General features: G+C 44.0%; 1 protein-coding gene and 1 long non-coding RNA gene across 2 annotated transcripts in view; one reads left to right on the top strand and one right to left on the bottom strand.

Moving 5' to 3' along the window:
* Positions 1-1,152, top strand: part of CDIN1 (CDAN1 interacting nuclease 1) — a 205,323-nt gene extending 204,171 nt beyond the window's left edge. Inside the window, exon 11 of the mRNA XM_074955768.1 lies at positions 1,021-1,152. Coding sequence (XP_074811869.1) covers positions 1,021-1,048 — 28 coding nt within the window. The 3' untranslated portion in view covers positions 1,049-1,152. The remainder of the gene's footprint in view (positions 1-1,020) is intronic.
* LOC141989299 (uncharacterized) overlaps positions 1-12,792 on the bottom strand; it is a 40,887-nt gene that overhangs the window by 16,600 nt on the left and 11,495 nt on the right. The gene's annotated exons all lie outside the window — the stretch shown is intronic.

The raw sequence follows: 12,792 nt of genomic DNA, 5'->3' as shown, positions 1-12,792 counted from the left end.
GGATCAAAATGGACTGAAAGAAATAAGAAAACAAGTCAAACTAATACAAAGAATGGCAAGTCACTGCTATTTGGGAAAAGTTACCTTATTATAGATATTAGTAGCCAGAAATCAACAAATTTGCTTTCACCAGAACTCAAATTATTTTTTAATTTAAGCATTGGCATTACAGTGAAGAAAGCCAGAAAAGAGGAGAGTCCCAGGCTTGGAAGTTAGAGAATACATTATCTTCAGCCAGACATGGGGCCTGGTCCAAAGCTCACTGAAGTTATTGGGAATCTTTCTATTGTCTTCTGTGGGTTTGAATCAAACACATGGTTAGCTTGTAATGAAGGCAGAAAACTTCAAGTTTGAGGGGCTTCATTTAATTCTTGTAATTGTAGCCCCAACCTACATAGTTAAAATTGGTTAAATCCAGTATGAAGGAGAAAGTCTAACTGTAGACTTGAAAATACAATGTATACAGGACAAGGCTACTGTGCAGACAACTTCAAATGTCATCCCGCTTTGAGCAGATGTGTTAAAGGCAGCACATTTATTGGTCATTATACTCAGTGCAAGTAGTGAAGAGGTTCCATTTTACTTTTGCATACAGAGCTTTACTATTATTAATATTACTTTTACTACTATTATTATTAGTCCTGCCTCAGTGTAGGGGATAGGACTAGATGACTGTGATGGCATACTCCCCTGTATTCACACCCTACACACTATTGTAATAATCTTTGTTTAAGGTATGCCTTGTAAGGTATCATTTGAAAACTCATAATTTGCTGGTCAGTATTGTCCTGATAAAATTTGTGGCAACGTCATATGTGAAGTCATAAGGTTCCTTTGTATGGTATTAAGGGAGCATGTTCAAAACCCAAGGCCTGTCTTGAACAAACAAGTGTATGGTTGCCTTAATTTGCATTTAAGCAGTAAACACTCACCAAGCAGGAAGGGACAACAATGGACGCTCACAGGTGGAATAAACAGTAGGGAACATCTTTCCCTGACTCTTTGTCTTCTACTTCCCAGCTGGAAATGTTTTTCAAGAAGGAAATGAAACGATAAAAAGAAGGAGCACACACCTCAAGAGACGCCCCCTCCTTTGAGGGAGGAGTCCTGACCTGAAGAGTTTGGTCAGTAACCTGCATGTGGTGAGAAAGTTTGCTTGAATCTAGTATAGTTTGTTAAATTAGGCACTAGTAAGCGTTTTATCTGTTTTTTTCTTGTAACCATTTCTGACTTTTATGGCTCATTACTTATACACACTTAAAATCTATCTCTTTGTAATTAATAAACTTGTTTTATCTAATACAGTGTGATTAAGCTGAAGTGTCTGGGTAACTCCATTTAAGGTAATGATCTGGCATATTATTGCCTTAAAGGAATAATGGACTTAATATATTTGCACTGTCCAGAAGCGGGTTGAGCAGTACAGGACATATATTTCCACGGAAAAATCCAGGACTGGGAGTGCGTTGAGGTCACGTGCAGTATAAGCCAGGCTGGTGAGAGCCAGGGTGTAACTGGCAGGCTGCAGTTACCCACAAACACTCAGGGTATAGCTTGCATGGTGGAAGGCTGTTTGTGAGCAACCCAGGTGGGAGCCACTTCAGCAAGGCATTGTAAGGCACCCAAGTTTGCAGGGCAGGGGTGACACAGCCCCCCACTAGTCTAGATTGTACCCGAGTATGTCACAATGACCTATTGAGGTCCCTTCCAGTCCTACATTTCTATGATTACTCTTGTTATATTCTGACCATGCTACTTAACAGGGTGGAATAGCTCACAGAGAAAGGCAATAAAAGTAACAGCATTTAAACTTTACTGAGTAATATCCAGACACCCCAGAATATTAGCCCTTGAGTTCTAAACTGAGAACAGTGTCAGACCACCATTTGATTTGGGGCTTATTTAATTCTACCTATTTTGACAATCAAACAACATTAACCCCTTATGTGAAAAACTATTTTAGAAAAGGAATACACTGTGTGAATATTGTGGAGTAATGAATTTTTGGACATGACTTTCTGCTTGCTAATGCCTGTCTGGTAGATGTAGCACATAAGGTGGTATAAATATAATGTGAAGAAATACTTGTGGCAAATATTTAAGACCAGATTCTTATTTACACTGAGGCATTTAAGATCACTCTGGCAATGTAAAGGGCCCTTAATGTACATGAGAATCTGGCTTGTAATGTTCTGTCCACTCATTCAGTTGGTGGTTGTAAGCAGTCCCCACATAACCATGGACCCAAAGGAGAAGGCAATTCCATTAATTGGGCAGGGGCTCTCTGGGGTTAGTTAAAGGGTTCCCAAATCCCAAGCTACATGCCTGAGAAAACACCACTTGTTTCTCTCCCAAGCCCTTGAGGAAGAAATACTGCACTCAACAATCAAACACTATTTTTCTGAGCCGAAACAAACCATCAGGTAGTATCAGAGACAATTCATGGGGTGGTGGGACGCATATGTGGTCACATGTACACAAACACACACCACAATAGTACAAATTACCCAGTCCCCAATGCCTAACTGCTCTCTAAACCAATTAAGAGTCCAAACAGCCCACGAGCCCAGTTTCTCAGTCCCAATCAGGGTACTTCCAACCCTCATGCTGGTCACTCATGCATGGGCACATGACAAGCTCTGAGTTCTGTGTCCTGGGCTCTGCAGCACTGACCGGCAGGGTTACTATGCTGCTCAGGATTCTTACCCTGGATCTAGGTCATGCCCCAGCTTGCTCCCCCGGCCAATCCTCCAGCTTCTACCCTAAATCCAGGCTGTGTCTGAGCCCATTCTCCACTGCAACAGCAGTAACAAACAGCCATAGGCTCCTCAGCATGTGTTCTCTTTAGCCCTGCCCCTGTACCAGCTGACTGGCCCAGAGCCAATCAGATGCCCTTCTTCCAATTCCCTGCCTTGTTCTACAGTGACATTCTGCCCTACCATGTGGAGGCTGGCTGGTAGTAGGAAATGGGAATGGAATATTTCCTCCCGCCTCCAGGTTCAGTGCCCCTTTCTGTCAACTCCTTCATCACTCAGTATTCCAACTTCCAAGGGAAAGAGCTTGGAGACAGGCTGCTCCTCATGGGAAAACCTGTCCTGCAAGGTGCAGAGTTGTATGCACCCTACCTCCCATTGGCCTGACTCCATCTTAGTCCCTTGTATCAAGACCCAGCCCTAGCATTAGGGTTGCACTTTGAAGGATCAAGTTCAAAGACTGCTGAACCAACTTAATACCTGGTGAAACTTCAAGGTTCAAAAACAGCAGATGGGAACCTGGTTTCAAGAATTCTGCTGGACTCACACGGAGATTGCTCCCCACAGAAAAAGAAAGCTATTTAAAAGGATGAGTGAGCCTATTGCCAATAAGCACCAGCAGACTGTGTGATAAACGAGAAGGAATGTTTAACTTTTCAGCCTAGCTCACTAAAGAAAAGAGTACTACATCCATCAAATTTACTTCTCTCCTTGCTGGATGATATTTACCAGCACAGTTCTGCACTACTCAAGTAAGGATGAAACGACAATGGCAGCAGCACGGGAAACACTGGTATAAAAATGTAGGTAAGTTTCCACAATGACTGTATAACAAGTCTGTGCCTACATACATGTACATGTCAAGTAACAGCACAAAAGGACACATTAGGTGGGACTTATATTGCCATAGACCTCAGATGCTTAGGAATAGCTCAATAACATGAACAGTTATTCCATAAGATAATTATCTTCCTGCTAGTGACTAATTCCAATCAGCACAAGGACCTTTAGCTCAAGTATTCGGAGCCAGGGCTTGTGCTGCTGAAGGTACCACGTTCTGTTCTCTAGGGTGTCTGTTACACATATTTTATGCCTGCCTCATAGCAATGCTCCAACATCCTCATTCTCAAGAGCATTAAGTTCATGTACAAGTTTTTAAAAAGAAAACTCACTTAGCAACGTGATTTTATATCATTTAGTGAGCAAGAGCAGAGTATTTATCCATGACGTTGCTAGGGAGTTCTTTAAAGAGCCCCTGACTGTACATTGCATGTTATTTTTTTTTTCAATTAAACAGATAAAGTGTTGGAACACAGCGTTCCTGTGTTTTCTTGAGTACTCTCAAAGGCAGTTGAACATCTGGAGGAAAAAAAACTACGGTAGAATAGAAGAGTCACTATAAAGATTCTTGATACTAAGCTGAATCAAGATTCACCAGTCCCTACTTACTTCTGGAAATGTGATATGAAATGTCTATGAGAAAGGAATTGTAGCACTTTAGACAATCAAGTCTGGACAGGGGATTATGAAAGTATACAAAAACACACTGGGAAGATTCTTGGGTGCCAGAGCAGCCATCCTGAAAATATAGACTTCTTCTGGGCTCCAACTTCTGTTGCTTCAGATACATTAATGCAAAGTGAATGTTATGTTTTTGCCGTTCCTTATACCATGTGTATCTTGAAGGTTTGCTTAGATTTAACGAAAATGAAATTATATGAATTAGTAATTTCATTCATAAGACTGAGTATTGCCTCAAGAAACCCGCTGTGTTTGCAGGGGGAGAGTGTACCTGACCAAGGACAGGGGTTGGAAGGAGTAAGAAGTAGAAAAGGAGGAGGGATCTGACCAATGCCCTGATCCTGCAGTCAATGGGAGTTTTGTCAATGATTTCAGTGATACAGGATTGGGCCCCCACAATGTAACATACGCATTATTTTCTTTACCTACATTTTAGACCTTTTTTCTCATAAACTAATGCTTCCCTCGAGCAACATTAATTTGTGTGAGCAGATTTTCTCAGCACACTACAAAAGGTCTCAGTGACCTTGGCTGAATTGCAGAGGTGAAATTTTCATGCTGATGAACTATTCTTCATGAATTTTTCCCAGTGAGTAAGAGGCATGAGCAGGCTTTTCTGCAATGTCAGACATCCATTTAGTCCCTTTCCATCTTCCCCTCCCCCTTAAATAACAGAGCATATAAAATCATGCTGAGGATAATCTCTCTCTCTCTCTCTCTATATATATATATATATGAATATTTGAGATCCATTCTTATCTTACTCAGTTTTCCTTAGAGTGTTTTGGGAACCAGCATCATAGATAAAATACAGAAGTTTATTTCTTTTTAAGATGTCCCCTTCAGGATTGCCATATCACAGACAATTAATGGTTAATTAATTATGCTGGTTTGCATCTACATAGCATCTTTTGTCTGAAGATCTCAGTGCGCTTTATGAACATTAATGAATTAAGCTTCATAAGAACCCGGTGAGGTATGTAAGGATTAGTGCCATTTAACAAACGATTTCTGCAATTGCACGCTAATGATTTACCCAAGGTCACTCAGTGTGTCAGTGGCAAAGCAAGAACTAAACCCTCATTCACAGTCCTCTGCTCAGATCACTAGCTCTCTTATTACTCACACAGCACCTCTTATTATCTGCTCATCACAGTTCTTTATTATGGGCATACTCTATTACATATTTTCACATTGGCATTTGAAGATTGAAATCAAGCAACTGTCCCATCTCTCATGAGCATAGGGTAACCAGATGTCCTGATTTTATAGGGACAGTCCTGATTTTTGGGTCTTTTTCTAATATCGGCTCCTATTACTCCCCACCCCATCCCGATTTTTCACATTTGCTGTCTGGTCACCCTACATGAGCATAAACATTGGCCCCAGCATCAGAAGATCCACTGGCAGTCTAGGTTATTAGTGTCAGTAGCAGCGGAAGCATGCGCCTGGCCTACAGGCCTATACTGTTTTGAAACTATTAATACTACTCATTTCAAATAGATCTAAATACTTCTTGTACATTAGCCATTGATAGAGACTATCTGTGACAGAATATCTTGTAAAGTTTACGTATTAGGCCAAATTCAGCGCTGAGGTGAGTGACTTCACTGAGAGTTATACCCATTTATGCCAGTACCGAACTACGGTCTATTGCATAAAGACTTGCACTGTGTCTTCATATTAACAATTACAATCCCCATTCCCATTCATGAAATCACTGTAGGAAATGTAGAATGGCTAACACCACACATTTGTGATAATGTAAAATGTCAAATAAAACCGTAACAGGCTTAGACAACAGCACTTACTCATCATTTGAGATAACTCTCCTCTGGACCCAAGAGCTAGTGTTATAAAGATTAGAACAGGACTATCTTAGGTGTATACAGAGAGTACTTTTATATCATAGTTAACTTCTCTGATGTTCAGAAAGGAACTATTGGCCATTGACCAACCAACAGGTCACGTACATCATTACTTCTGCTGAAGAAAGCTGAACATTCAAACTAGCTCTGAAACTCTAAAACAGCTCTTGAAATTCTGAGGCCCTGGGAGGTAATTGGTCTAGTGGGTATGAAAATTACAGCACATCAGACCAATTTATTTTCTCTTTAGCATAGTCATGGGAGAATTAGAATGTCAATGGTTCATCAAGGGGTGAGGAGGAGTTATCTTCCCCTATGGGAAAACTCTTGGATAGGGCCCTTCCTGACAGGTGGAGGGAGGGAGGTTTCCTTAGAATTCTTTCACAGGAGAGGTAGAGCTGCCTCCCTTTGATGTTCAAGGAAGATGAAGAGGGTTTGGAATGAATTATATGTCGATAATTGGGGAATCAGCTGGAGGACTTGTTCCTTCCCACCAACCCCTGAGCACACTGCCTCAGGCTCCATTAATTTTTCAGCAGATATACCATTGGCCCCTGAGACTGAAAGTGGGTACATGTATGGTGGAAATGCAAATTTCTCCCCAGCTGGACACTGGACCATGTGTAAATTCCCAGGCTTGTGGAGGGGTAGAGGGATTCAGGATAGAGGGGAAGGGTGCCAGACAGGAGGTTTACACAGCCAACTGCAACGGGGGAGACCACATACAAAGAGTCCCTTCTCGACATGGATCCTGGTGGAGTGATTTTCCATCCCTTTTCACTCCCTTCCCCCCAGAAAATGTTCTTAAAGACTGTCTATAAGCCCTGGATAAAGAATTGCTCATATTCATGTAACAGTGCTGGAAGTAGTTCTCTCTCTCTTCTTTCTCCCCACCACCTGACCCCAGTCACCTAATAAGCCAAACTTGTCCCTAGTGTTATCCCACTCTAGTGGAATTGCAACAGGAATGACTTGGGTCCAATTTGTCTGCCCATAAGCTGCAGATAATGCAAAATACAGCTGTCTGCTTTGTGAGTGAGATGAGCACCATGTGCACAGAACACCATTGCTCAAGCCTCTGCATTGGCTTCCTGTTAACTTCTGGATGCAATTCAAGGTGTTGGTAATGATCTGAATGGTTTGGGACCCAGCTGTTTTGAGAGACTATTCTACCCTATGACCCATTGTGGAGGTTAAGATGAGCTGGGAGGCTCTTGCTATCAGTTCCTGGAGTAGCTCCATTGAATGCCCTGCTTTAGAATTAAATCCCCTTAACAATCTGCCAGAGCTTTGTCTCATGGTCGAAGATGTTATTCTCTGCTTTAGTTTATGTCTGACTTCAGTATTCTGTTTTAATTGTCTGCCAGTTTGTTGTTCCTGATGGCAGAACACTGTGCAAGGGTTTATGGGATAATTATTTTTTAAAATTGTAAGTAAGCCTTTAGCTTCTATGGCCATAAGCACTCTAAAATAAAAGACCTGAAGATAATGTTCCTGCTCCGAAAGTTGGTGGCACAATCCAGTACCCTGGGTTATAGAACTCCAGGAAGCCCAGTGTAAAAACCCTTCCCTGCCAGTCATTATTAAACAGAAACCTAGGGGGAAAGGTGTTCTTGTGACATAGTTGCTTCAGCTAGTGTCACTGCAAAAGCTTAATGGATGCAACAAGAATCAATAGGTCTCATGAGGAATGTGTTACTGGTAATGGGAAATTTCAACTGATAAGGCTCAGAGACCAGCTCCTCAGCTGAAATCTTCATCAGTGGAACGACACCAATTTGCCCCAGCTGAGGATATCATCTCAAAAGACTAGAACAAGGTGCCAGTGGCAAGGATGCGGCACCACTTATGTTGGCACCTAGATAATGACATCCTGACTGTGGAGGTAAGAGGTTTGGTCTGGTGTTTAATGTGCAGGACTAAGTGTTGGGAGTGCTGTGATCTGTTCTTTGTCCTACCACAGACTTGTTTTGTGACCTTGGGCAAATCAGTTCCTGACTGGATTCCAAATATGGTGGGGGCGGGGGCGGGGTTGTTTTCTCTATTACATGGGGTGAGTAATGTGGTTTACATCAATAATATCTGTAAAGTGAATGGAAGCGTTAGAAGTGCAAAGTATTATTATTTATTAATTATTGATTACTATAAATTATTTTAGTGAAGAACATCAGGTCCACCCTGTCACTGACCAAGAAGTCATCAAGGTTGCTGAAATGTTGTTTAAACAGTTCTTTGCAGGATTTGGAATAACATGTTAACTTCATTCTGATGAGGAAAATCATTCTGATTCAGAAATCTTCAGAGCAAATGTATAAAAACTGGGGACTCAGCAAAGTCCGTACCACACCAGTGAGACCTGTCAGATGGGATGGTGGAAAAATTACCCAAGCGTCCTATAGAATCAAAAGAACTCTCTCGATGTGCTGAATAAAACCAGTTACATAGGCCCATATCCACTTAGGTACCTAAATCCCAGTTTAGGCACCACTGTGATCCACAAAATCCCCTGCCTTAAACTAAGCCCTGGTCTACACTACGAGTTTAGGTCAGATTTAGCAGCGTTAGATAGGTTTAGCCCTTTACCCGTCCACACTATGAAGCCATTTTTTCTGACTTTAAGGGCTCTTAAAACCGGTTTCTGTACTCTTCCCCAATGAGTGGATTAGCGCTGAAATCGACCTCACAGGGTTGAATTTGGGTAGTGTGGATGCAATTCGACGGTATTGGCCTCTGGGAGCTATCCCAGAGTGCTCCATTGTGACCGCTCTGGACAGCACTCTCAATTCAGGTGCACTGGCCAGGTAGACAGGAAAAGCCCCGAGAACTTTTGAATTTCATTTCCTGTTTGGCCAGTGTGGTGAGCTCATCAGCAGAGGTGACCGTGCAGAGCTCTCAGCACAGGTGACCATGGAGTCCCAGAATTGCAAAAGAGCTCCAGCATGGACCGAACGGGAGGTACTGGATCTGATCGCTGTATGGGGAGACGAATCCGTGCTATCAGAACTCCGTTCCAAAAGAAGAAATGCCAAAATATTTGAAAAAATCTCCAAGGGCATGAAGGAGAGGCTATCACAGGGACCTGCAGCAGTGCCGAGTGAACCTTAAGGAGCTTAGGCAAGCCTACCAAAAAATCCAAGAGGCAAATGCCCACTTGGGTTCAGAGCCCCAGACATGCTGCTTCTATGATGAGCTGCATGCAATTTTAGGGGGTGCCCCTACCACTGCCCCACCCCTATACATGAACTCCTGCAAGTGGGGAGTCTCACGCAACAGGGATGAGGATTTTGGGGATGAGGAAGATGATAGCGCACACAAGGCAAGCAGAGAAACCATTCTCCCTGACAGCCCGGAACTGTTTATCAACTTGGATACAATACCTTTCCAACCCTCCCAACCCGGGCTCCCAGACCTTGAAGGCGGAGAAGGCAGCTCTGGTGAGTGTACCTTTGTAAATATAATACATGGTTTAAAAGCAAGCAAGTTTAATGATTAATTTGCCATGAAGACTTGGGATGCATTCGCGGCCAGTACAGCTACTGGAAAAGTATGTTAACGTGTCCGGGGATGGAGCGGAAATCCTCCTGCTGGGCTGTTTGGCTGTGGCTGAACAGAAATCATCCCCACTGTTAGCCAGGCGGTGGGGGGGAGGGGTGAAGTGATCATCCCAGAGAATTGGGTGCGTGGGGTGGGGGGGAGGAGGGTTAGTTGGGTTTGTGCTGCACGTTAACCCAAAAACCTCAGCCCCTCCTTTTAAATGGCCAACGCATTTTAAAGGGCCAACCCAACGGGTGCTTGGTATGTGAAATGAGGGTGCTGCTGTTTGAAACCATTCCCACATGTTAGGAAGGTTAAAGAAGCCAAAAGACTTTCGCTTACCATGGCTGCCTGCAAGCCGAATTCTGTTGCCTGCCGGCCCTGCGTGTGTGGTCTCTCACACCATACCAGCAGGCCCTCGATATAAGAGGCAAAATGCGACCTTGTAAAGAAAACACACATGCTATGTAATGTTAACAGCTTGGTTCACCGTGAAAGAGTCTACCCATTGTTCTCTAACATGTCTCTTTTTAAAGACTAATCTCCCTTACCGAGGTCCGCCAGGAGCACCCATCTCTGCCCAGGCGCCCCGGCAGACCTGACCAAGGCCAGCCAAGAGCACCCAGGAAACGACAAGGACGGCCACTCGTCGTACTGCACTATCTCCTGCCACAAGGCAATGAGCTGCTTCTGTGTAGCAATGCAGTCCCACGTCGGCCAGTACCCAGGAGACGTACGGTGACGGTGAGCTGAGCGGGCTCCATGCTTGCCGTGGTATGGCGTCTGCATGAGTAACCCATGAAAAAAGGTGCAAAACGATTGTCTGCCATTGCTTTCACGGAGGGAGGGAGGGAATGGGGGCCTGACGACATGCACCCAGAACCACTGGTGACAATGTTTTTTGCCCCATCAGGCATTGGGATCTCAACCCAGAATTCCAATCTGCGGCAGAGACTGCAGAAACTGTGGGATAGCTACCCACAGTGCAACGCTCCGGAAGTCAATGCTAGCCTCGGTACTGTGGACACGCTCTGCCGACTTAATGGTCTTAAGTGGGGATACACACAATTGACTGTATAGAATCGCTTTTTAAACATTCGACTTCTATAAATTCGACCGAATTTCATAGTGTAGACATACCCTAAAAGTGCCCAAGATTTCTCTGTAAAAGTTCTTGAGGTGCCTAAGTTTCTGCCTCTGGGCATGTGCACTGCTGCTTTATTCTAGGCATCTGAACGTTTAGCTCCCACCTAAGCCTCGGTGTAATCCATGAACCAGTTGAAGAGAGGTGGAAGAGTGCCTGTCTTACCCTTGGGGCCTGATCCAGTAGCTGGCCTCTGAGCATGCCTGCTGGATCAGGTTCCATTCAGAATCTGGCCAAGGAGAAAGAGATGATGGGGTTGGTGTGTCCACTTTATAACTTTTAGCCCACTGGTTACAGCTCTCTCCTGAGAGGTGGGAAACGCCCTGTGCAAATCCTTTCTCTCCATCAGGTGGGGAAGAATTGAACCTGAATCCGCCACATCCCAGGTGAGTGCTCTAACCACTATGTTAAAAGTGATAAGATGGGCACCACCACTTCCTCTTCCTCCCCCATCCTGCCTCCCGCTTTTGTGTGGAATGAGACAGATGCGTAATTCATTCTCACAAGAAACTACTGACTCCAGGAGGTGTCCTTGGCTGTGGATCCCAAGCAGAGAAAGGCACTTCCTCTCATTGGCATCTCCCATTGGCTAGTTTAGGCGACGCCCTGCCTAGCATGCTAGTTTTTGTGGATCTCATTCTCAGGAACCTATCTCTCCCATTCACTGTGTAGGGAGCCTCCGTGACAAAGTCAGGGTTTGTGGATCACAGCGTTGTTCCAATCATTTTCTAGACACCTGAAAGTAAGGCACTGTGATGCTCAGCATCACAAAACCTAAGTCCCTTTGTGGAGCATAGCGTATCTAGGTTTTGTCAGGTGACAAACCAACATCCAGAGAGCACCTTTGGGAATACTGCTGGGAAGAAGCAGACAATATTGCTGTCCAGACTGATGCATTCACTGAATACCAGACCGGCTGCATTAGAAAAGTTGGTAGTTCCAGGAACCTCTTTCCATGAAGAAACTGCTTAGGTTGAAAATCAGCAATAACAAGGAGCAGAATAAGAGGTAGATTTTTAACTGGAAAAAGAAAGCAGAAGAGAGCTCTCCAAAAATGGCCTGAGACTCAATCTGTTAACTGTACTATAGCTTTTATTTTATTTGCTTCCTTTAAGCAAGATGGTCAAGAAAAAGCAGGGAACAATGTCGCTTTTTGACAGTGAGGTTCTATGGCCGGTGCTGTGAGGTTCTATTACCTGGGTTATGCAAGAGACCAGACTAGATGATCATCATAATGTTTCTTTCTGGCCTTAAGATCAATAAATGGCTAATGCTACCTTTTAGTAAGATACAGAACTGAAAATGATTAGTTCTATTTTCTGTATGCCCGGACAAAGGCATGACAGGAAAAAAAATAAGTGGGCAGGATTGTGACTGGTTAGGGAAGTAAAAGACAGTAAGATGACTCCTTACTTCTCTGAATGAGCTGTCTACATATTGCTAGTAACAGTGTGAGGGTATGTTTATACTACCTGCCTGATTGGTGGGCCGCGATCGATCCAGCAGGGGTCGATTTATTGCGTCTAGCCTAGACGCGTTAAATCGACCCCTGAGCGCTCTCCCGTCAACTCCTGTACTCCACCGCCACGAGAGGCGCAGGCGGAGTCAACGTGGGAGTAGCAGCAGTCGACTCACCGCGGTGAGTAGGTCTAAGTACATCGACTTTGCATAACTTAGATCGATCCCTGCCCTCAGTGTAGACCAGGCCTAAGAATGGGGCTGCTTGATGAGGTTATTACTCCTCCCCCACCTCAGCCCTTAGAGGAAGGCAGACCGTGGGCATGCAGGAAAAGGGAGTGAGTGGAACTTTGGCAGGAGGCAGTAGATCTGGATTCTGTTCCCCCATCTGCAATTACCTCTCTGTGTGCTCTTGGACAAATCATTTAATTTCTCTGTGCCTCAGTTTCCATTTCAATATAATGAGCATAATTATACGGCTCAGCAACATTTGTGAAGTGCTTTGAGATCCTTG

This window comes from Natator depressus, chromosome 6 (assembly GCF_965152275.1).
Source record: "Natator depressus isolate rNatDep1 chromosome 6, rNatDep2.hap1, whole genome shotgun sequence".
NCBI lineage: Eukaryota > Metazoa > Chordata > Testudines > Cheloniidae > Natator > Natator depressus.
Note: the sequence above shows the minus strand (reverse complement) of the source record. Positions and strands in the feature narration are given on the sequence as shown.